At 36.1% G+C, this 24,138-nt stretch overlaps 1 protein-coding gene across 44 annotated transcripts in view; it reads left to right on the top strand.

Moving 5' to 3' along the window:
- Positions 1-22,930, top strand: part of UNC80 (unc-80 subunit of NALCN channel complex) — a 232,044-nt gene extending 209,114 nt beyond the window's left edge. For 36 of the 44 annotated variants that reach the window (XM_035305573.3, XM_035305574.3, XM_035305583.3 and 33 more), the window contains 9 exons: positions 576-760; positions 1,357-1,522; positions 2,956-3,135; positions 6,434-6,572; positions 9,068-9,124; positions 15,862-15,943; positions 17,013-17,124; positions 17,755-17,954; positions 18,987-22,930. In XM_035305573.3, the coding sequence (XP_035161464.2) occupies positions 576-760; positions 1,357-1,522; positions 2,956-3,135; positions 6,434-6,572; positions 9,068-9,124; positions 15,862-15,943; positions 17,013-17,124; positions 17,755-17,954; positions 18,987-19,250 (1,385 nt within the window). In that variant the 3' untranslated portion in view covers positions 19,251-22,930. The remainder of the gene's footprint in view (positions 1-575; positions 761-1,356; positions 1,523-2,955; positions 3,136-6,433; positions 6,573-9,067; positions 9,125-15,861; positions 15,944-17,012; positions 17,125-17,754; positions 17,955-18,986) is intronic. The other 8 variants (XM_035305581.3, XM_078328398.1, XM_078328412.1 and 5 more) reach the window with 2 other exon arrangements.
- Positions 22,931-24,138: the final 1,208 nt, after the last annotated feature.

The raw sequence follows: 24,138 nt of genomic DNA on the forward strand, positions 1-24,138 counted from the left end.
TGTACACTGAATGCATTTACTGGTTAACTCTGGGAAGCAGTTTAGGATGGGGACAGGAAGGGAGCTGGGAAGGAAAATACTTAATTTTTTTTAAACTCTGCACTTCTTCATGGTTTGATTTTATTTTTAATAACACAAATATTTATTTTGTGGTTAAAAGAAAAAGGTTTTTAAGATCTATGTTTTAGCTGAGAATATGAGTGATATGCCCATTATTACCATAAAGTCATTATGATTAAAGTTTTGGAAGGTAAAACGTTAGCCACCCATCATGTTGATAAACCATTTTCCTTTCAATTCAGTGGACCACATTGTTCTATATTTTCCAAAATAGTAGTTCAGTGCAGTTAAGAAAAATATTTAGGTTCTCTTCATCAGAATCAAAACACCATACACATTTTTGTCTCAATGTCCAGCATGCTCTTTCTCAGGAATACATATGAAGTTTTTAGAAACATGGAGAGAGTTTAGAGGTTTAGAAAATTTATCAAGGTGCAAAAAGGGCTGTGAATGTAGGTTGGGTTCCTCTGAAGCACAGATCTGCAGGCTTACTTTTCTCTTTTCCCGGTGTGAAGCACTGAAGGTGATTCTCGTCTGCTTTGAGAGGCAGCTTGGAAGCCAGTGGTACTGGCTGAGCCTCCAGGTGAAGGAGATGGCTCTGCGGAAGGTGGGAGGCCTGGCCCTTTGGGACTTCCTCGACTTCATCGTGCGGACCCGAATACCCATCTTTGTGCTTTTACGCCCTTTCATCCAGTGCAAGGTGTGGTGTGTGCTTCTCCTCCTGAAAGTGACAAGCCCGAATGAATGTGTGGCTCTCCACTGAGGCAGGAATGTGGCAAGAGTGCCATGGTACCTACTGTAGCCAGTTAGTAGGGCCTGTAAATACCATGCTTGATGAGAAAACCACCCAAAAATATATTCCAGAGGATAAAATTTCACACTAGAAGTGCCTTCACAGTAAGAGCTTCACCAGAGTCTATAAAACTTTGCCCGCTCCCTACTAATCATCCCCCTACTCTACCCACCCAAAAGACTGGTCCAGCGGGATTGTTTGGAGAATCTTCTGTCTTCAGTGGCATGACTGAGATCTGATTTTAAATAAACATAGGATACTTAACATATGATTTCCTCCAAGACCCTCAGTACCCATCTACACTTGTTCTTTTCATGCCCCAATTTCTTACGGCAGTGATTTAAAACAATGTAATTATTAAACACTTCCTGTGTATACTGCTGTTCTAGGAACGTCATATGCATTACATTATTTATTCCTCACAACTATGAAATAGGTACAGCAGTTAGCCCATTTTACAGATGGAAAATTGAGGCCCTGAGAATGTTATGCCTTCCTTTCAGCTGCTGGCCCAACCAGCAGAGAATCATGAAGAGCTTTCCGCCCGGCAGCATATTGCCGACCAGCTGGAGCGGCGCTTCATACCACGACCTTTATGTAAGAGCTCGCTCATTGCTGAGTTCAACAATGAACTAAAAATTCTAAAAGAGGCAGTTCACAGTGGATCGGGTGAGTGTGCATGAGTGTATTGTGAATTTGACTAATGGAACTCACAGCCTACAAAGAATTCCTCTGCCCAGGTCACCACACTTTTTGGAGCTATAAATATGTTAACCATTTTGGTACACTACTAGATTTGACCATTCCTAGTAAGTTAGCCATTTGACCACTACTAGATTTGACTTTCTCTTTTGTCAGTAACAAAATAGAAATCGAAAGGATATCATAAGAGTTTAATTTTCTTCCTTTTCTAGATATTGTTTAAATCTTCATTTTAGTAGTTAATCTCTTTCTTGAATATTTAATCAGAGGAAAAGTGGTTTAAATCATTGCTTTTATTTTTCTTTTGAAAAAGAGAAGAGGGACATTCATTTATTGAGCTTCTATTTTATGGTAGATTATTTCCTTTAATCTATACAAATACCTTCAAGGTGAATAATTGAAAGTCCCTGTAAAGAATGAAGAAACAGACACAATAGAAAATAGATAAGTAACTGTCAAGTACATAACTTACTATTATTGCATAGAAAGTGATTATTGCAAGGGGATTTTCAACCAGATCTCTATGATTGATTTATAAAGCCTTGAAATTTTCACAAATTGAAAGGGGAAGGATCCCATTAGAGCTGGCAAACTAGGAGGTACTTTCTTTACATTATTCTAAAGGTATACTTCGAGAGTACATTGTTTTATTTTTTATAACCATATTAACAGCAGATTACTGAGGAAGGAAAATAAATATTATTTGCCATTAGAGGGCAGTCATTACCCACAAGTAAAGTGTAATATGTGTTGTGTTTTCTTTTTTGTGGGAGGAGAGGGTTGTTTGCTTTCCTTCTAAAGCTTGTATTGTTCTTCACATGCAATGTGGTAAAAACAAAATATTGACAAGTATAATCCTGGTGAAGTCTACACTTTACCATTCAATATTCTGCTTTGTAATAAAATAAACTGACATAGAACTGAGGGGTATTTTATAGGTTGTAATTTCCAGAAAGTTAGAATGAGAACAGTTTTGATTATGCATTCTGATTTTGATTGTGGGGTTCACATCAGACAACTTATTTATTACTTTCATAGGCTATATCAAATACGATATATTTCTTAGTAAAAATTGCCAAGTTCGAAGCTACAATTCAGGTCAAAGTTAATTTGCATCCTACCAACCTTGGAAAATAAAATAGAAAAGCAGTAAGAGAGGAAACAATGTCAAAGCATTTAATATTGTTATAGGTGTTACATTCTATCAAGGGAACTATTCAATTATATCAGTGATTACTTTTAAAACACCCCCATTTTCATTTGCAACTTTGATATAAAAATCATTTGTCTGGGACACATTATTTAACCTTTTCTTAAAAATACAAGTGGTCAGGGAGGACTTTGAAGCGGACATCTAAGATTCTCACCATACATTTCCTTTGATCTCTCAAATCCTCTAGCCTACCAAGGCAAGACATCCATCAGTACCGTGGGCACCTCCACCTCTGCTTACCGCCTGAGCTTGGCCACCATGTCCCGCTCTAACACGGGAACAGGCACTGTCTGGGAGCAGGACAGTGAGCCATCCCAGCAGGCTTCGCAGGACACCCTGAGTCGGACTGATGAGGAAGATGAGGAAAGTAGGTGAATTCAACGAGCCTGGGTGGAAGACACGGCTCGGCCATATGAGCAAGGGCTTGGGAAGTATTATTGCCCTTCTGACCTTTTCCAGTTCTGATCCCCTAGTCATTTTTATACAAGGCATTCTAGGGTAAATGTTTCCTATACATTTCTTGATATCCTTTGGTTATTTAGAAAGAATTCAGGAAAAAAGCAAATCATTAGTGACTTACATAGTCAACTTTTTCCACTAACTCCCATTTAAATTATGGATAACTAACCAAGGAAAGCACTTACTCTCATTTTACCTGGACATCTTGCTTAGAGGGCTGATTAGAACTTAAATGACCTCATTAGGCAAAGAAAAGTGAGGAATACACATGCCTAGGACTCAGAAAAGACCAGTTGGCTCTACCATCCAGTATGTAAACCAGCATGCTCTCTTGACGGGATGTACTCCAAATTTGAGTTAAGAGAATCACCAGTGACTAGGACAGCCCAGAAGTTTCTAAGTCATGTGCTAGAGATTTGGTGTTATGACATGAGGAGAAATACTACATATGTTTGCTTCACAGGAGATTATAAAAGGTAAAATTAGGGTGAACGTTTCCATTAAATGCTACTGTCATTTCAGGGGTCTTAAAGTTACATTTATTATTTTCCACTTGTGTGTTAAGATACTCTGATATAATGTTTATAGCAAAGTTGTGTTGTCAATGTCATGTGAATGAGAACAGAATTTAGATCTTCACTCAGGCTCTCCATAACAAACAAAACAAAAAGCTCTACTCTGAACTAAATCAAATAGAAGAAATGAGAGTTGAGGTTAGAATTTTAATCAACTGAGATAAATGAAAGTGTTTTAATGTCCTACTACAGTTGGAAATGTAACAGAAGAAAAGAAATACATGCTTTGTCAGTACTTACCAATAATGTTTGCACATTTAGCTTCAGTGTTGGTCAGAGAAAAGAAAAATCATATTGTCCTGCGCCTGGCCTATAGACACATTTGTGTCTAAGTCACCCTGGTGACTGCCCATAAAAATAGACATGAAGTTGTAATTAGGGAAATCTTGACCAAGAAAACACCATGAAAGAGAAAAGGATCAGCAGTTTATTTTATTTTATTTTGAGACAGAGTTTCACTCTTGTTACCTAGGCTGGAGTGCAATGGCGCAATCTTGACTCACTGCAACCCCAACCTCCCATGTTCAAGTGATTCTTCTGCCTCAGCCTCCCAAGTAGCCGGGATTACAGGCAAGCACCACCATGACCAGCTAATTTTGTATTTTTAGTAGAGTCGGGATTCCTCCATGTTGGTCTGGGTGGTCTTGAACTCCTGACCGCAGGTCATCCACCCGCCTCGGCCTTCCAAACTGCTGAGATTATAGGCTTGAGCCACCACAGCTGGCCAAGGATCAGCAGTTTAAATATCCATTTTTTTCTTTAATGCTTGAAGTAGTCTCTCCCAGCAATTGTAATTAATTATAGGAAATGATACCATCTATTTTTGTAGAGCTAAATGTATTTTGTGGGTAACCTTATAAATAATAGATGTCCTAACCTGTAAATAAGACCTAAACAGTGATATCACTGGCCAAAAGCCAACACTAACATACTAGTGAGGCAGCAGGGGGATTGGGGAGCCACGCAAGTTTTTGCTTATATCTCTGATTGCAGACATCACAACCATCCCAATGACAGCAGGATTGTTAACAAATAGTGTGTGTGGTTGTGATATGGGTGTGTATTTATCTAAATAGGGAGGGGTATGAAAACTAGATCAATGTTTTGAGTTAAACTATTTTTACATTCAATAATAAAACTTGAATTAAGGCCTATCAGGTATAAAATAAGGAAGAAGGAAGTATGAGAAAGATATGTTCTCTGCTTTCTAAGATCTTATAATAGATATAGTTATGTTGAGGAGATGAGAGACATTTATAATAAAGAACATTTAACAAAAGAGCTAGTGGAAGACAGCACATGATTAATCACCAAACAAATACTGGGGACATAACTGTTAAGTGATATGTGAGTACAAAGAAAGGGGCAAAGAATCAATGGGATTTGAGTTTTTTATATTTTTAAGGCACATTTGTTTATTCTGTTCTCTGTGGACATATCTAAAAAGAAAATATCATTCTATAATAAGAATCAATTTTAAGTCAGTGATTATATAGCAAATTAAAATTGCTAGCACTTTTCATATTCACCTTTTGATATGAAATAAGTTCAATTAGAAATATGATTACTTTGGGTATTTTAAATAAATCATATCAGGTGATCTTATATGGTAGCATACATTCTTCGCTTATCAAAGAATGTTTAGTGTTCATCAACAAACAACATTATCTCACTTAGAATTAGGTCACTTGGTCATAAACACTGTGCTAAAGTTAATTTTCATATGAATTTGAGTATATTAATTTCTGTTTCTGGCTGGGCACTGTGGCTCACACCTGTAATTCCAGCACTTTGGGAGGCTGAGGCAGGTAGATCACCTGAGGTCGAGTTCAAGACCAGCCTGCGCAACATGGAGAAACCCCATCTCTATTAAAAATAGAAAAATTAGCTAAGCATGGTGTTGTGTGCCAGTAGTCCCAGCTACTCTGGAGGCTAAGGCATGGTAATCACTTGAACCCGGGAAGTGGAGGTTTCAGTGAGCCAACATTACGCTACTGCACTCCAGCCTGTGCAAGAGAGCATGCCTCTGTCTCAAAAACAAAAACAAACAAACCAAAAAAAAAAAAAAAAAATCTGCTTCTATGCAGAAAACAAGATCACATACTTAAATTTTGCAATGTTGGTTAAAATAAGCATTTATTTCTTAACTTTATATCTTTCAAATATTTTTCCTAAAAATATCTGAAATGGTCTGCAGTCTAGAAATCATTAACTGTACTGAATGCGGTTTTTGAATGTTAAGGAAATGTATTTGATTCACTCAGTAACAAAGTCCCTTGATCTATTTCTGCAATTAAAAAAAAATATGTTCTAGCTTTTCTGAAATCTTAAATGTGCTGATGCCTATTGACTTTCACAAATAATCTACTTGTAAAAATTTACATTTACTTCATGAAGGATGTTCTAGTTCTTCATGAAGGAAGGGTGGGAGATATATAGATGCTAAGAATTATCATTACCCCCAAAAGCCTAAGTTTTTTTTATCTGTATGAAGGGAGCAATGATAATTTAGCTTTACAGACAGCCCTAAGTTGTACTCAAGCCAAGGATAGAATCCAAGTGCAGCTTTGGTGGGGTTTTTCTGATCAGTGTCATAGTTTTTATAACATTCTATTCCATTGCCCCTTTTAGATGACTCTATAAGCATGCCCAGTGTGGTAAGTGAACAAGAAGCTTACCTCCTGAGTGCCATTGGAAGGAGGCGATTCTCCAGCCATGTCTCCAGCATGTCTGCACCTCAGGCTGAGGTGGGCATGCTACCCAGCCAGAGGTAAAGAGCTATGGTTATATTATATTCTGCATTTGGGGGTAAAGTTTTAAATTCTGAAAATGTACTCCTGTTATTCTACAAAGACTGAGAGAGAAGCAGGCAACGGTCATGTTTTTAGATAGATCATTCCACAAAGGATTTTTCAACAAAGTTCCTGCAGGCCATACTTCGCAGTTTTCTAAGCCAAGCTAGTAGAAGGGATCCCAATCTCTGATCGAAGTATTTTCTCTCCTTAAAAATTTTCTGTGGACACATGATCTTTCTGTTGTCAAATGACACTCTTGTATTTCACATTTGTCATTACCTAAGCTAATGATGGGTACTTGGCAAGAGTTGGGATCATCTTTATGTATTTGGTAGAGCTTAGGCTTCTGATATATTATTAGCATTCATTGTAGGCAGTGACACTTAACCAAGCAGAAAAGGATCTATGCTACTACCTGTGACCTTGCACAGGTCGTTTAACCATAGTCCACAGCTCTTCCCTCTGTAAAATGAAGAGGTTTGCTACATGATCTTTAAGGTAACTTCTCCACCTGTATTCTATGATTCCATGACAGAACCCCTTTAAACATTTTCTTTGTATGTTCTCTGTCTCTTAAGAATATAAGTTTAAAAAAAAAACTTCCAAGATATATATGCAATAAAAGTATAATGAAAATGATCTGATGTGAGTCAAAACATTTATCTATTTAAGACAAATGTTTTGGAATCAATGATATTTTCCCTTCAGGAATTGAGTTTTTCAGGGAATTGACCTTACATGATTTTAGTGTGTTGCTTCTTTTTAATACCTATAGATTCACTGTGGTACAATTCACACATAGAAAATAATAAGATTCAGGACATCTTGTGATGTTCATATAAAACCAGTTTATATGCCAGAATAATTATCCCATACCCAAATCTTTTAGCAAACGATGAACTACACAGATGAAATAAAATTTGTGAAACAAAGACCAAATTTGGAGAATAGCAAAGAATAGGATAAAATGTTAAAAAGTTGCATACTTTTTAAGAAGGCAATGTTTTATGTAAGTATCATTTAATTATTACAAAGATTAATACTATACAAAGATTTGTATCATTGTAAGAAATTGTTTTACCTACCATTTGGTAATTTTCCTTTGAAAAGAAATTCTTATAAACAAAAAGTGTGAACAAAATCAAAGCCAAACAATAACATGTCCAAAAAAAGATGTAAAGCCATACAAGCAGCTAATATTGGTAGCTATCAGTGTATTTTTAATTGCTAGCAATGTGCATGGTTCTATGAAGAATATAAGAAAAAATCAATTATTTGAAAATTTTATTCAAATTGTAGAATTGTAGAAATTTCATAAAAAGGTTTTTTTGTTATTTACCTAAAATAACTAGTCCATCAATTTCCTTTTTATGTATTAAGGGGTCAACTTGTTTGCAGGGAGAAATTTTGTCCTATTATACACATTGATTGTACATTTGATTTCTAGAAATCAAGAAACAATAATTTAGTTAAGTAGTTTGGGCTTAATTCATATTTTGGAAGACTAGCGAAGGTAATAATACTGTCTCTGTACATTAGGGAAAGTCTTTCTAGGGACAGAGGCTGTTTTTATACTCTACTATTAGGTAAACCTCAATTCTTTGGGGTCAGGCACTCCAGTTTTCTAAATGGTTTACTTCTCTCCAATTTAAAGTATTCATCGAGTGCCTCACAGATGCTTAGCTCCATGCTAGGCTCTGAAGGAAGGACAGATAAAGCATGACAGTTTCTGTTCACAAATCTCAGTTCGGCTACAAACATATCAGTTGATAAACTATTTAATTATTCTCTCACCAACCTGACAGGTTTCTTCTTTTGGCATTTACAATTCAGTCACTAGAGGATGGAGAGTAAGGAGGTAAAAGCAAGTTCCATGTGAATTTTCTAAGATATCTTCCTTCTGTTTGTTTACTTGCATTTTTACTGCAAAATTAGCAGGGAAAGTTGGGTTCTTTCTTTGCTTTTTTTAATGGCATCAGTTCCAAGAGTTTGGTTGTGGCAGTTCATGGTAAGTGGTTTCTGTGTGCTAATGTTAGAATGCACAAGAAAGAAGCAGGGTTCTGGTCAATGAAATACTATGTACATAAGACAGGTTAAAAATAATCGCCACCTAGCCAAATGGTTACCAAAGGAAACGATAGTCTCATCTTCTACGGATTCATTCTGCAATGTGTTTCAGAGCTTATGGGTCCATTTGGAGTTCATTTTAATTCTTGACCAATATATAGGTTAAACCTCGGAGAGCTGTATCCATCCAAAGCCCTTCCTCTCCCATTGCCTTGAGTCCTATGTCTTGATAAACCCAGCACAAGGTGAAATGGTTGACTGTCTCCTTTTCCTTCCTTGTTCTGTTAAATCTATTTATTTTTGGTTCTTGGAAGCAGAAAATTGCATGCCTTTTTTCTTTTCTTTTTTCTTTTTTTTTTCATTTTCTTTCCCTAAATGCTTCATCTCCCTACCCCTCCTGCAGTGAACCTAATGTCCTCGATGACTCCCAGGGCCTGGCCGCCGAGGGTAGCCTCTCTAGGTACAGTGTCAATGCTACCTGTCTATTGGTGTCTGTGCTGGGAAACTAGCTGTTCCCTGTCTCCTCTGTCTCTCTGTCTTCTCCGTCTCTTCTCGCCCCGTCTTAATATCTATTTCCATTCCTTGCCCTTTGTTGTTCATGAACATATGAGCCTGGAAGTCAAAGGTGTAGCAAACCCTCCTTCATTTTTAGCTTCAGAGCTCAATCTCAATCGAGTAAGCCTGAAAAGCTTAGTTTAAAAAAATCGTAGAATTCTTTATGGGGTATTTCCCATGGATGTCTAAAAGTTTGGTATGCCAAATGTCAAATTTATCCGATCCAATTATTCCCTCCCACACTGATATTAAGAATTGTTTTTTAGAGGCCTTTTAATACATCAAGAAGCCCCTCATTAAATCAAGACAGGTCTTTTAGTTAATACCATGGATGGTAAGAAAACAGACAATGATGTTATAAAAAGAATAGTAATGTTGATACAATTTATATACTATAATTCCTTCTCTTTGATGCATGCTATTGGGCAGGCTTCTACAGTAGCTTGTTCCAGCAACACCTATATAAAAAATGTCTGTTGTAGAACAAAGGTGACTCCAAACCTTGCATGAAATATTAGGCACAAACATTTCTTGGTAAGTAAGAGAAGTCTTATGATGCAAATAATATAATGTCTTGGCTATTGGTTTAAAGCTTCAGAAAAGGGGACTGCACCTTTAACACTCAGATAAACCACGTCAAACATTCCTAATCTTGTGCTGTTGATTCACACCTCTCAACTAATCCTCATTAGGAGTAAGGCTTCTTGTTCATCCTTAGAGTATCTTTGTGCCATCTCAAGAGATAACATTCCCTTTCGGGTTTGCACTGTAGTGACTGTAGTATACCCGCGTTTATTGCTTTATCACAATGATGAGGAAATGTTGAGAGGCTGTTCCTGTGAAAGGTTGTCTTTTGTTTTCTTTGCATCGTGTTCAGATTTCACATTTTCTTTTGCAATTGAAAATGGGAAATTTAGTCCATCATTGGGTATATTTTGTTTTTAACCAGACCCATAATTCATAACATTCGTGTTTGCCAGCCCTCACCTTGACAGATCAGTCTCTTATTGGTGGTAAATGTGGAAGTGCTGCAGAGTGCAGACTTAATTCCATTAGCAGGAGCTTTGGGGGCAAGGTGGAAGTTGAGAAACAAAACAGGCCTCAAGAAGGCTTCCCTTTATTGTTCACAGTGTTGGAAGAGATCTGAACCAAGTCTAGCAGGGTGGTCACTGCTTTCAAAGAAAGCATTTATTTAATGTTTAAAATTACATGTGGGATGGAAACCTTGATTAGAAGACAATTTCAGTGGTCTACTGAGAGTAGAGAGTATTAAATCAGACTTCCATTTAGCTAGCTTTGTGCTGGAGCTTTTCTAATTAGACCAAATTCTACTCTTGATGAGTAAGGACTAGTGCAGGGTTGGTGAGAGAAGGCAGGAATTTGAGATTATTTTTATGAACTCTCCCAAGTTATTTGGCACTCTAGCAGGCTTAAGGGTCAAAGGACCTATTTGTAGTTTTCTAAACCAATTCAGTGTGTCCTGTTTCCAGTGTCAATGGAAATACACCGAGAGTTTTTGCTAGGTGAGACTGGTTCAGAGCCAAAGCTATTGATTTGTCTACAACTGAATGTCAGTCAGTCATGATAGTACTTTGATGACTGTCTTAGGTCAACTCCATTGATCTGTTGTTTCTGTGACCATTGTGTTTTAGTTCTGGGTGTGAGTCACCCAGACCCAGTTGTGGTCATTAAGAAATGGGAAGCTGAGGCGTTCACGTTGGCTTCTGAAATAATTCTAATAGTATAGAGGCTTTCTACCAACCAGTAGCACATCCACCTTTGCCATACCCTGTAAATCTTATCTCTTGAACTACATCATGTCACCAAGTTCTCTTTGGAGGAGAGGAACTTTTGGCATTTACTAGGAAGTTGGTTTACAAAATAGGATGTATACTTTTTATATTTAATTTCCAGACTTTCTTATTTTTGGCGTGAACTTTCTTTATGCTACAGACTTTTAAAATCCTGAAGTAGTAAGGCATTAACCAGGTAATTGCACTTAGCGTACACTCAACACTGAGGACCTAAAATACACCCAAAGTAGTCCTAATGAAAATCTGGCCTTAAAGCTTAGAGAATATCAGGAAGCATACCTAAGGGAAAATAATAAACTTTGCTCCTCCCACCCTCTTTTAACATTTTGCCAAATTTGCATGAGTATTTGCTTTTAAAAGGACACTTATTTTGGACAATAGAGTGGGCTAAATGAGGATGAGACCAAGATACCCTGATGAATAAGTGGAAATCAATAAAAAAAATTCCATACCTATCAAAAATTACTTCTAGTATTTTTTTTAATATGCCAGTTTCTTTTAGATTCATCTCCAGAAATAGCCTATTAGAAGCACTCTGCTCTGCAGAAAAGATTCTTTGTATTGGCTATTAATAAACTGAAGTAATATTCCATGGGGGAATTCTCTTCTCTAGAGAGTGTTGCTCTTAGAGTTATGGAAATTCATTGTAGATGCTCCCTCTCTGTCTCTACCCTGAAGCATACACACATTTCCATGAACATGTTTTCTCTCCAGAAGAATAGAGACAGACAGAGGCTATTCAAGAGCTTATGGCCAGATGTTTACACTAAAGAATTAGATTTTGGATAGACATGTTAGAACATTTTGAAAGGCAGGAATTGACAGTCAATTCTAATTTTTTTAAAACAAGATTACAATGCTATTTGATTTTGCAAGGATACTTTAAGCACAGTGAAAAATAAAAATGTTTGAACAAGACTACATAGTCTAGGTGAAAAGAAAGAAAAATAACCTATACAGTGGGACTCATCTCATGATTATACACATTTTAAAAGCATAAAAACTTGGCAAGTACTCTCAAAGTACAAAAAAATAAAAAATAAAAAATCTTTTGAAGTAGCTGAGAATTAATGACTAAGAAACTGTGTTGTGATACACAGATACCTATTTTGCCATTGCTAAAGCAGTTCTTACTGGATATCAAAGATCCAGATTATTCCCCTTTGAATGTGATTTTCATCTATAATCTCTAAATTATGTGGCACTTAAGATATATTTTGTCGGATGTTGTTGAGGTTAAGTAAATTTTAAACAATAATCTTTTATTGAGAAAGGGGAAGTAGGATTTAGTCTCCTGCGTATTTCCCTGCTCTCTACAGATGCCTTATTGCTCCAGTGAGGTGCTGGCTCTAGGAACACCTGTCACAGGGCAATCACTCAGGGTAAACAATGATGCTGCATGTCTTTTGTGCCACCTCTATATTTCTCTAAACTGTATTAAAATTGAAACCAAAAGTACAGATAAAAGCAATGAAAATATGAATTCACTTTTCCATGTGCTGGTCTCACCTAGTGATATTTTTCAGTGACTCAAAAATATCAGAGATGGTTTATTCGTAAATATGTTGTAAGATGTTAGCTTCAATTTAGAAAGCTTTATTTGCTTATATCCTTACTGTTTCACCCTATTACTTGGCCAAAACTGTGGAAATCAGTCATATCTCATTCCCAAGATTAAAAATTTTAGGAAACTTGACCAGGCAACATGGTTCATGACTGTAATTCCAGCACTTTGGGAGGCTGAGGCAGGCAGATTGCTTGAAGCCAGGAGTTCGAGACCAGCCTGGGCAACATGGTGAAACTCTGTCTCTACTAAAAATACAAAAAAAAAAAAAAAAAATATATATATATATCTCGCCAGGCTTCTTTCTTGGGAGGCTGAGGCATGAGAACTGCTTAAACATGGGAGGCAGAGGTTGCAGCAAGGAGAGATAGCACCACTGCACTCCAGCCTGGGTAACAGAGCAAAAGACTCTGTCTAAAAAAAAAAAATTAGAAAACCAGTTTTCTCTGTAGGACAGTTTTAAGAAGTTGTCCCACTACTCTGACATATCTCAACAAATAGTCTCAACTTTTCAGAGCATGAAATTTATATTTCACTTATCTGAAATTATTCAGTTGTCTATTGTAGTATAATATTTTGTGACCATAAAATATGATATAATATTTTTTAATTTGTCTATCAAATATAACATAGTATTTCCCTAAAGGGAAAAATAATTTGATTACTGCAGTTGTAGTAGGTGGGAACTGTTTCAAAAAATTCAAATGAAAACTGGACATAACATAGAGAGGTGCTTAGTGAAAACCCTAGTCTTCCCCTTGTTCATTCTAGTAATGCACAACTTATAGTCCTATATCACAAATCCTACAGATGACTGAAATATTATATGAAGTGGAGAGAAGCAAAATTGAAACTTTTTATATGCAACTTCAATTTGACATAGATCCCAGAAAAAGAAACATGTTCTGCATAATCATTATGGACTTTCTTGGCTGCTTATTCTTAATGTGTCCTAACTGTACATAGTTAAGCCAGCCTTTGATATTCTAAATGTAAACATGTTAGCAATCTAGTTTTTAGAGCAAGTATAATTTATCAGCTGGGTTATTTCCAAGGATATATTTTTAATTTCAGCTTTGATGTGTGCATTTCATGATGAAATGCTATATCATTTACAGTACAGCTAAATACTAAAGCTATAAACTTGATACATCTCTTAGATATAAGCCTCTCTATCCATAGAGAAAATTTTGATGCTTATGATCCTCTCCTGGAATAAACATCTTGAAATTACCATTATGTTTTGACATTTAACACTCCCTAAGTAACGTGAATTTCCTTTCTTTTCTTATACCATTTTTTCTCACAATCACAGATTCCTGAATAAAAATGAGACAAGTGGACTGCCTCGATTTCATTTTTCTCTGCCCTATTATTTTCAAAACATTTTATTACCTACTTCCTTTTAGTATTCTAGAAGCAATAAACTCATTACAACATCCAATGCAAAACAAGAAAGCATGCTATGTACATCACTTTTCATGTTCTAACCATTGTACATCAACTAACTTCTTTTCTCTACCTTAATGGGAGGTAGTTGGTAAGTATTAACCTCCTCTTATGGCCAAGGGAACTGAGGTAACATTTAGATGTCAATGAAGAATCCATTCCAATGAAAGCTTTGCTTAGTATTAGGAGAAACTTGTTCCTACTTTTGTGCATATGGTTATTGAATACTCTTTCCAATTTAACAGACATGTTAACATGTATAACTAATAAGGAGATGTCATTTCAAACATGCCAGCAACATCGTCTGAATTGCTTATCAGAATTTATTGCCTTGTTCCTTTGGGGTAATTTTCTATCTTCATGGAAAGGATGAAGATATGATATGAAGATATCATATCTGTTTCAAGGTTATATATGTGTAAGGATAATGCACATTGATCTTTTTGAAGTCGATATTCAGAAGAATGAGAACGTTTAAATACACTTGTTTTGGTACTCTTTATGGATTTTGTTATTGTGTACCCCAAATGGTGTAATTACATCCTTATTTCATAAAAACTTTGATGAACTCCATTTGGGAATCACATTGATTTTTTAGTGGAAATATAAGACTTTTAAAAAATGACAAATGCGACTGTGTCAATTTTGTAATGATTAACCAATAATTAATACAAAAGGGGAAACATATGCTTGCCTGTCTTGCCACCAGTTTCTCTCCTTACTACTGGAGCTGGGTATTTAAGTAGCTTTTTTAAAAAAAAAAATTGAAATGAACAGATATAGTCTTTCTTTTCCGTGAACAGTTGCTGATTCTGGATTCCTCTGTGGAATATTATACTCTAAGAACTATCCGTAGATGACTCTCCTTTTGCAAAGGCAAAGCAAATTAATTAACCATTAACCAAATAATCACATTGGCATCATCCACAGACTTATAATACTATCTGGGGCACAGGATACTTCTTTTCTTCACTCGACTCCCATTATAAATATCTTTTATACATGCATGCAGAATGATAAAGGATCATGGGCCCATGTCAGTATTTTCAGCTTCACCCAAAACTAAAATAGCAACTATTTCCAGTCATTTTTGCATACAAAAGACACACATACACAGTAAATTTGGGGGGAGCAGGTTGTTGCTTTTATAAACTGCATGGTATGTTTGAGTGCAGTTACTCGATATTAAAGCTCCTAAGTTGTAATGATAGCTTAACTGTAGCTCTACTTTGCCAGCCTTTAAATCTAAAACCATTTTTTAAAAAACATTTAATTGTTTACCCATGTGACTATTCATTTACTCAATAGTCACAGAGACTTCAGGCTGCAAACATGTGTTGAATGTGCCCCTTCACCCAAATAAATTCTGTGTCTGATGTGTTTGATATTTGTCCATCTTATTTTCATTTAAATTGAAATTTTAAAAAGGTGTTCCCATCCATGTGATAGAGTTGTTTGTGTGTGTTTGTCACTACTGTTTCCCTTCCCATTGGAAAAAAATTGAGATTAGAATATGATATCTTAAACCTTTTGGTGGCTTCCAAACCAGGGGTGTGATCAAACCAATGTTTTCCAAATGACAGATACATCAGTGATTAAAAACAGAATCTCAATTTTGGCAGCTTGGGGCTACAAGGCCTTGTCCTCCCTCCCAAACCTTTGAAAATACCCATCCCAGGGAGTCTCCCAACCATCCTTCAAAGATAATGATATCTTTGAAGCGACTATATCATACAAGTGATTTTGGCTAACACCACCAGAGGATGGTCTCCTGTACTCTCTCCAGGGTATGCTAACACTGTTGATGCTTGGCAGGGTGGCAAGTATACAAAGTGAACCTGGTCAACAGAACCTCCTTGTTCAGCAGCCACTGGGGAGGAAGAGGGGCCTGAGGCAGGTAAGCAGACCCTTAAAGTGCAAGCACAAGAGAACCATCCTACAAATTGGATTGTAGAATGTGTGCTTTTTAATGCCCATGTATATTAAAATTACTTTTTGTTGCGGGATGTGCCTGGAATCCCAGCTACTGGGAAGGCTGATGTGGGAGGATTGCTTGAGCCCAAGAGTTAAGAGTCCAGCCTGGGCAACATAGTAAGACCCTGTCTCTAAAAAACTAATTAAATAAAATAATGTAGTTTTTTAAAAGTTTATATTTTGCATTCACCCTACCTAAAATAAGCAGCACAGAGCAACTTTAAAATGTGTAAGTACTTAGGCAAGCCAAATGATATTCCATTTTATCTCTGAATTTTCTTATTAGCAAAGCTGATTATGTAGTAAAGTAAGTAGGCCTATAATTCTATTTGTTCCTTACCTAGAAACCTTCTTTACCAGCCAAACTTACTGATAGAGGAACATTTGTTATACAGTTGATTTAAGGCCTGTTTCTGCATTGAGGCAAGGAAAAAGAAGTCTATCCTTTCTCATTTCATTATTATTAAATTTAAAGCAAATTGAAGTAATGATCATCTTTACAGATTTCCTTATGTGGAGTTATTTTACATTACTTTCTAAATAAAAATCTGAAAGCAGCTTATCACTTTTGCTTCCATAGGAACCTCCCATTATTGATTCAGGTACCAGGCTCTTGGCCAGCATCTGAGGTTTTAAAAATAAACTTCCCCTTTGAAAGTTAGCATATATTCAACTATAAGTTTTAAACGAGCAAAGGTTGATCAATAAGCAATAATTCATTTTGCATCCTAAAATTACTGAAATTTTCAAGTTTATTATCTAAATTATGTTAGTCAATGTTCTTGGCATATATAAAGGAGTAATAATTGGGAGATTAACTAGTTACAGGGAATGTCAGAAGAAAATACTTAGTTAAATATGAAGAAATAAATTTATCAGCTATAAATGTAAGGAACAACCACAAGAATCCACAGAAACATATAAATAAACAAACAATTTCCTCCTAAGCAGTTAGACCCTCCTACAAGTTTTATTCTGCCTATTCTCTTTAGCTAAGACGTCCTCTACTATCACGTCAGAAAACTCAGACTGAACCCAAAAATCGCCACGGGGCTCGGCTGTCAACCACTCGCAGGAGCATTCAACCTAAAACGAAGCCGTCAGGTGAGGTCTCCTGTGTCCCTTCTGAATACACCATTGCCATGATGCCAGGTCAGCCAGGAAGGCTTACAAAAACTGAGCTGATGGAGATAAGCATACCTTTGGGGAGGTGCTAACATAAGGGAAGGAGTTTCCCAGAAAAACGTAGTGTCTTTTTTCCTTCTTGCCTTCTCCAATCCCTATCTCTACCCACCATGAACCTAGACAAATGGAAGAGCCCATGGTAAATCACTAATACTATGAAATTTGACTATAAAAGGATATGGTTTCTTTACTGAAACAACTGGGTTTGCTATATGTTTCATTGAAGGTAAAGCTATGGTGAATAATAGGGATTTCTAAGTCTTGTAGGCAGTTGTTATTAGGAATGACCAACTTCACCCAATGCTCTACACAAATGTTATTTTAGGCCATTTATATGAAAATGATTTTTCTACCTTAGTATTACTCTTTGTAAGAAGATGAAATCAAATGTGCAAAATGTTCAAACATGCTCTAATTTATTAATAAGCCCAGCAATGTTTTGATTTAAAAAAACAAACCAGGAGACACTGGTTAAAACCAACTATTGAGCATTGACAGTCCATTTCCACCAACTCTTCCCCAATTTACTGTTTCACCTCTGACCTACAGCGGATCAGAAACGGTCTGTGACCTTCATTGAGGCTCAACCAGAGCCAGCAGCTGCCCCAACAGATGCACTTCCTGCCACAGGCCAACTACAGGGCTGCAGCCCAGTCCCATCTAGGAAACCAGAGGCAGTGGACGAACCAGTCCTCACATCTTCTCCTGCTATAATTGTTGCGGATCTCCACAGCCTGTCTCCCAAGCAGGTGAGGGCACTAGAGAAACAGGCAAGGCTTGCTCCCTGTGTACTTATTTCTAGCAGCCACTTGAATACACACATTTATTCCATATAAAATCCAGGTCTGCAATGCTTTGTTATCCAAACAGACACTGCTCCTGCCATCATGAAAAAGAAAATCTACGTAAAGTGTAGCCAGGAATATATCTACTTAAGAAGGACCAAGAAAAGTCTTGGTATTTTTAGTTATGAAAAACCTAAGAGAAAATCCTTTGCAGCAAAAACAGCTATTGAAAACAGGTTTATACATGTTGAGCATCCCTAATCTAAAAATCTGAAACCTGAAATCCTCCAAAATTTGAAACTTGTTAAGTGCTGATATGACATTTAAAGTTCATGCTCAAAGAAAATGCTCATTGGAGCATTTTAGATTAGATTTTTGGATTAGGGATGCTCAACTAGGTAATTATATAATGCAAATATTCAAAAATCAGAAATCCAAAGCACTTCTGGTTCCAAGCATTTCAGATAAAAGATAGCTGAAAGATAGTTAAATTTTAAAAAATAAAGTTACCAGTTTAGATAAAGCCTTTAAATAAAGAACCTCTACGTCCTATAAGATGAAAGGAACTTTTTGTTTTGATCTTTTTCCTCATTGCTTTGCTATTTTTCCTGCTGACATTTTTCTTGTTTTGATATATTTCTTTTTATTTTTATAAATGAATTCATATAGTTTTACATTCTCCTCATGTGGTATTTAAGGAAAATTTTTATAGTCTTTAATGGTTAAAAAGCATTTTAACAGTAAGATTATTATCTCATTTGATCCTCACAGTATTTAAGATAAACAAGACCAAACATTATGTTTATGTTCCAGGTTCAAAAACTGAGAGTTAGAAAGTTAGAAGGGCCTACATAAGATCCTACCTATAATGAAGGCTGGAACTGGGACCAGCCATCTGATTCCTTTTCTAATTACCACTAGACAACAACATTTGTTTACATTCTTCTCTGGTTCCCATCCTATCATTCCATAATGTTATGATCCTTTTGATCACAGAGTGAGAACATCCCCACTGAAGAAGGAGAAAAGGAGGACACAGAAGCACAAGGTGCTACTGCACACAGTCCACCCTCTACCCAACTCTCTGACCCTGATGACTTCACGGGCCTTGAGACATCCAGCCTCCTACAGCATGGAGACACTGTCCTTCACATCAGTGAGGAAAATGGCATGGAGAACCCCCTACTGTCTAGCCAGTTCACCTTTACTCCCACTGAGCTGGGGAAAATGGATGAAGTCTTAGATGAGTCTCATGTTTAATTCTGTATATTGTAAGCTCTGCAGGTATACAGAAGACATGAAAGTGATCTCTCTACTACAAGTTCAATACTTTTGCTTAAAAAAGATTAATTACAAAATAGCACTTTATTTCTAATGGGTAGCAAAAATCTGAATAGATTTTGCTGCCGATACACATAATGTTTCATAAACATCTTAAAAGTCAATGGCTAAAAGGATTTAGTTGTGTGAAAAATCATAAAACCAGGGAGGAATAAGGGGAAAGAGCCATTTCACTGCACATTGTTTATGATTCAAGAAGCCTTCAGCAGTTAAAAAATATATACTATTCAGTGCTGCTTTCATAGAAATATTAACAAATAATATGGCCGAAAAATAGAATGCAATTTTTTGAGATTACTCACATTATACATCTCATGCAAATATTTATTTTTATATTTTAAAAATATTAATTCAGGTTGGCTATACAAGTAGCAATTTACATAAAAAATAATTAATAAGAAAAATATTTACTTTGGGGATACTAAATAACAAGCCTGCAGCCATTTTTGTTTTGATTAACAATACAGCCATTTAGAAGAAGAAAAAAATACTATATATAGAGCTGTAGACTTCTAGATATTTATTTTTCAACTGTCATTTTCATTGCATGTTGTAGATCAAAATGCAGATGGCATAATCATCCCATTTCATAATCTATCATGTTAGAGAATATTCTAGAAATCATCAGAAATAACTCTGAATTAAGAACCTAAACAGCCTATACAATTATAAAACCTAAATGTAAATATAATAACTTAAAAGAGATGGTATTCCTATTCCTAGCCCTGACTACATCAATGCCAAGATTAGAAACTATTGAGAAATGTGATTATTAATACTTTTCCTTACAGTATCCTGTGCCTGCCCTTGAGGGCATATTTTCAGATATTAAGGTTAGTGTTGTTAGAATCAGTTTAATAAAGTAACATTTTCTCAATAGAGACAATATTCTCATGATACTTAATATTCTTATGAAACATCTAAGTTTATAAGGAAAAATGTATAAAGTAAACAATTTCTTCATAGACACCTCCAGTTTATTTATTTTACAAATAGGCCTTTAACTTGAAGTTCAGTTACTTCAAGAAAAGTGTAAAACTTAGACGGCTTGTGAGGTCAACACTTAGTGTATTACTGATCTGGTGACAGGGCTGTGCATCATGTGGTTCACAACTGAATTTCACAATTTTAACAGTTTACATTAGAAAACTGTTATTTAACAACTAGGCATATACAAACTCATATACATACTTAAATTGGTATGGTGGTATAGGTGTGCTTGCGCGTGTGTGTGTTTTAGTCCTCAAGACGAAGTTAAATATAGACTGATTACCTGCAATGAATTTAAAACACATTCTGTATGCTTAAACTTTTGAGTGTGTTGACTGTGAAATGTATATGTACATAAAGAGGATACCTACTAAACCTACCTTAATCATAAAGGAAATTTATTTTTTGTTAGAATTGCTTATTAAATAGGCATTATTTATATTGTGGTTTATAATTTCAAATATAATTTGGGGTTATGGTCCTAACACTAAAAGAATAAACAATATCCATGAGTTAAAAAGAACAAAACTAAAAATTTCAAATCTAACAATTCAGAAAATTGAGGCAGTAAATGACCTCCTTTGTGTTTTACAATATTTTCATGTTATTTACAGTTAAAGCTGAAATAATTCTCAAGTGCAGGAATATAAATGTTAAGTGGTTTTATGATTCCAAGCTGATATATTTCACCTGTTAAAAATTATGCTGCTCAATTAGCTTTAGAGGCCTTATGTTTGGTAATTACAAGTGTCTGGGCTATGTGAGTCTCTATATATGTGTGTGCTTTGTTCCAGTTTCTTGATTCAAATTATCTATGTATAATTGTATGAAATATTTAAATAGCAAAGACGTCAAAGAAGATTGTTAAATATCTAACAAGAATACTAAATACCTTTATATATATTTAAAAAGTATTGGGCTGTTTGAACATGATTATGCTGGTCTGTCTGCCTTTTAGCCTGACTCCTTCACTCTTGTGTATGGAAGTCTATTAGAAACTTTCAATAAGCTAAGCAATGTTGTAGCTTGCAAAAAAAGCCTCCACTCTGAGAAACAGGGCCTTATAGAATAGGAATGTTTTCATACTGGAACTACTGAAATTTTGCAGATGTATGCATCTGTTCCATTTAAGGTGCCCTTAAATGTGTTGAATGTAATGTGTTGAATGTTTATGTGTAATGGCTAAAGTATCTATATGTGTGTGCATAAAACTGTCACAAGATGTATTCTCAGGAATACTGTTACCTGGAGTTTGAAAGGAATAACTATTAAAAAAAGAGTTGGGGAAGAGTAGAAAAAAGTTCAAGATAAATGTTTAAAATACTATTAAGTACTTGACTAAAAGCTAATTACTACATATAATAAATACAGTGTTGGTAATAGTAGATCATTTCTTAAGCCATGATGCTTAATGATATTTATCTTATTCAGAGGAAAAATAAAAAAAGGTACCCACTTCCCACGTAGAAAAAATTAAGACTCAACAAAGAGGTTGCTTCTTCTGAAATTAACTTTTGAGAGACCTTGGAATAAACCATGTGTTATCTGTGATAGTATGACTCAGATCCAATTAAAACCGTTTAAATCCTGGATGTAGGATCTCCTATAGCAAAACATTTTACTTTCATTTTTCAGTATTTGCTGCTTCCTATAATTCTATTAGATAAGCTATTTCATTTTTCTGAAAAGGAACTGAGTTATTGATTGATTGCATTGAGACAAGGCACTGAGAACTACAGTGCCAAAATCAAAAGGCATAAATGGGCATGGCAGTGCTGGTAGAAAACTCTATGGTATTGGTGACCTGGTTAGGGCCTGTTGCACAGGCTGGGAGTAACTGGTTTGCTGTTTCAAGCCTCCAAGAGTACGTTATACAAGGTGATAGCTCCTTTCTTTTTTAGCATTATATTCCTTTAGTCAACAAAGAACTTTCTCCACTCTGCTGCCCAGCTCTGAGAGTATCTTAAGAATAGGGTGTGTGTAAGGACCTTTAGGGAAAAAAGGGTCATAAATGAATAGAATTACAATCCAAAACATGAATTAAATATCCTTCCTCCAGTTATAAAGGATACTTTAATAGAACACAGTCTCCAGAATTTGCTGCTATCACACCAAGTCATGCTGTTGCCCTGTGACCTTATACTTCCAATTCCATGGCCTTGTCTTGGCAGTGAGTAAAAAGTCCCACTTCAGTTACTTTAGTGGGTCTCAACTGCAGCATTTCAGAAACAAATTTTGATTTGACACTCAGGAGAATAAAAACAAGTTGAGGGCAGAATGTATTTGGAAAAGCTTAAGACAAATTTACCTATATTATTTTAGGATCATTTAGGATTACACATCAATTTACCTCCATAAATCTTTGAATTGTCACTGTGACCACAGGATGAAAATCCTTTATTAGCCATTTTACAGGTAAAAGTAAAAGATTGATTACACAGCCGACTTCCCTCAGATAACTATAAAGTCTATTATGAATACTGAATGACCAAAGAATATGAAAAAAATTCATATGAATAAATACTGAAATGTTTATGAAAGATATTTATGAAAGATATTAAGACTTCTGTGTTTAGGTATGCACATATAATAAAATAAGGCTAAAAGTATTTAGGATGTGTATGTTTCATTTCTTAATGTGGGGAAGAGGTTGACTCATTCTGGAAGATGTTCATTTTGGATCCAGGGGTATGCCTTTGTTAATGCCTTGCTGGCCATCCTCAACCTCCCCAGTCTGGCCTGAGGTCACCATCCAATTAGACACTTCCAAAACACTCCCTATCACCCTTCCCCACAAACTAGCTCTACTCTACTCATGCTTTCCAAATCTACCTTTCTTTCCTTTTTTTTTGAGATGGAGTTTCACTCTTGTTGCCCAGGCTGGAGTACAATGCCATGATCTTGGCTCACCGCAACTTCCACCACCCCAGGTTCAAGCAGTTCTCCTGCCTCAGAGTAGTTGGGATTACAGGGATGAGCCACCATGCCTGGCTAATTTTGTTTTTATATTTTTAGTAGAGACAGGGCCAATTGGTTGGTTAGGCTGGTCTTGAACTCCTGACCTCAGATGATCTACTCATGTTGGCCCCCCAAACTACTGGGATTACAGGCGTGAGCCACTGCACCTGGCCCAAATCTAACTTTCAAAATAAAAATAAACTTATTTGCCCAGGCTTTAACTTACTGGACTAACTGGTAGAATTCCCAGTGGGATTGTTAAAGATCTGGTCGTCCTCACAATGTGGCCAGAAACACCATGTGGTCCAAGTTCTGTTTTTTATACAAAGTGCTCTATCCTTACTCCCTAAGGATTGCTCTTGCTAACTCCATTTTTTTCCCCTCATGTGGTTTTACTTCTCTCTTTTCCTGACCGTAGGCACATTTAGCATGAGGATACTCTTATCCATTTCTGAACTGTGTGTGAACAGTTCAGAACCTACACAATTTGTGAATGAGCACTGGAGAGGTGTAGGGGCCAAGGGAAAATTTTCCCTTCACCCTCCCAAAAGTTTTGCTGAAAATCACTAACAAAAAGAGGACTAACAAGAGAAAAGGCTAAAAACTTACTTGATCATAGTTTTACCTGACACGGGAGCCTTCAGAATGAAGACCCAAAGGTACAGGGGAGATTACCCATTTTTATACTTAGGTTCAACAAAGGATAGACAGCCATGTATTAATATGATTGGACAAGATAGGCGATCTAATGCTAATAGACTGACCTGGCCTTGGCCATTCTAGTTTAGATTCCTGGCCTCTCTGTGCAGCATACCTTCCTCCTGGATATGGGATAGAAACTTTTCTAGAAGAGGAGTTG

Source organism: Callithrix jacchus, chromosome 6 (assembly GCF_049354715.1).
Source record: "Callithrix jacchus isolate 240 chromosome 6, calJac240_pri, whole genome shotgun sequence".
NCBI classification, from domain to species: Eukaryota; Metazoa; Chordata; class Mammalia; order Primates; family Cebidae; genus Callithrix; species Callithrix jacchus.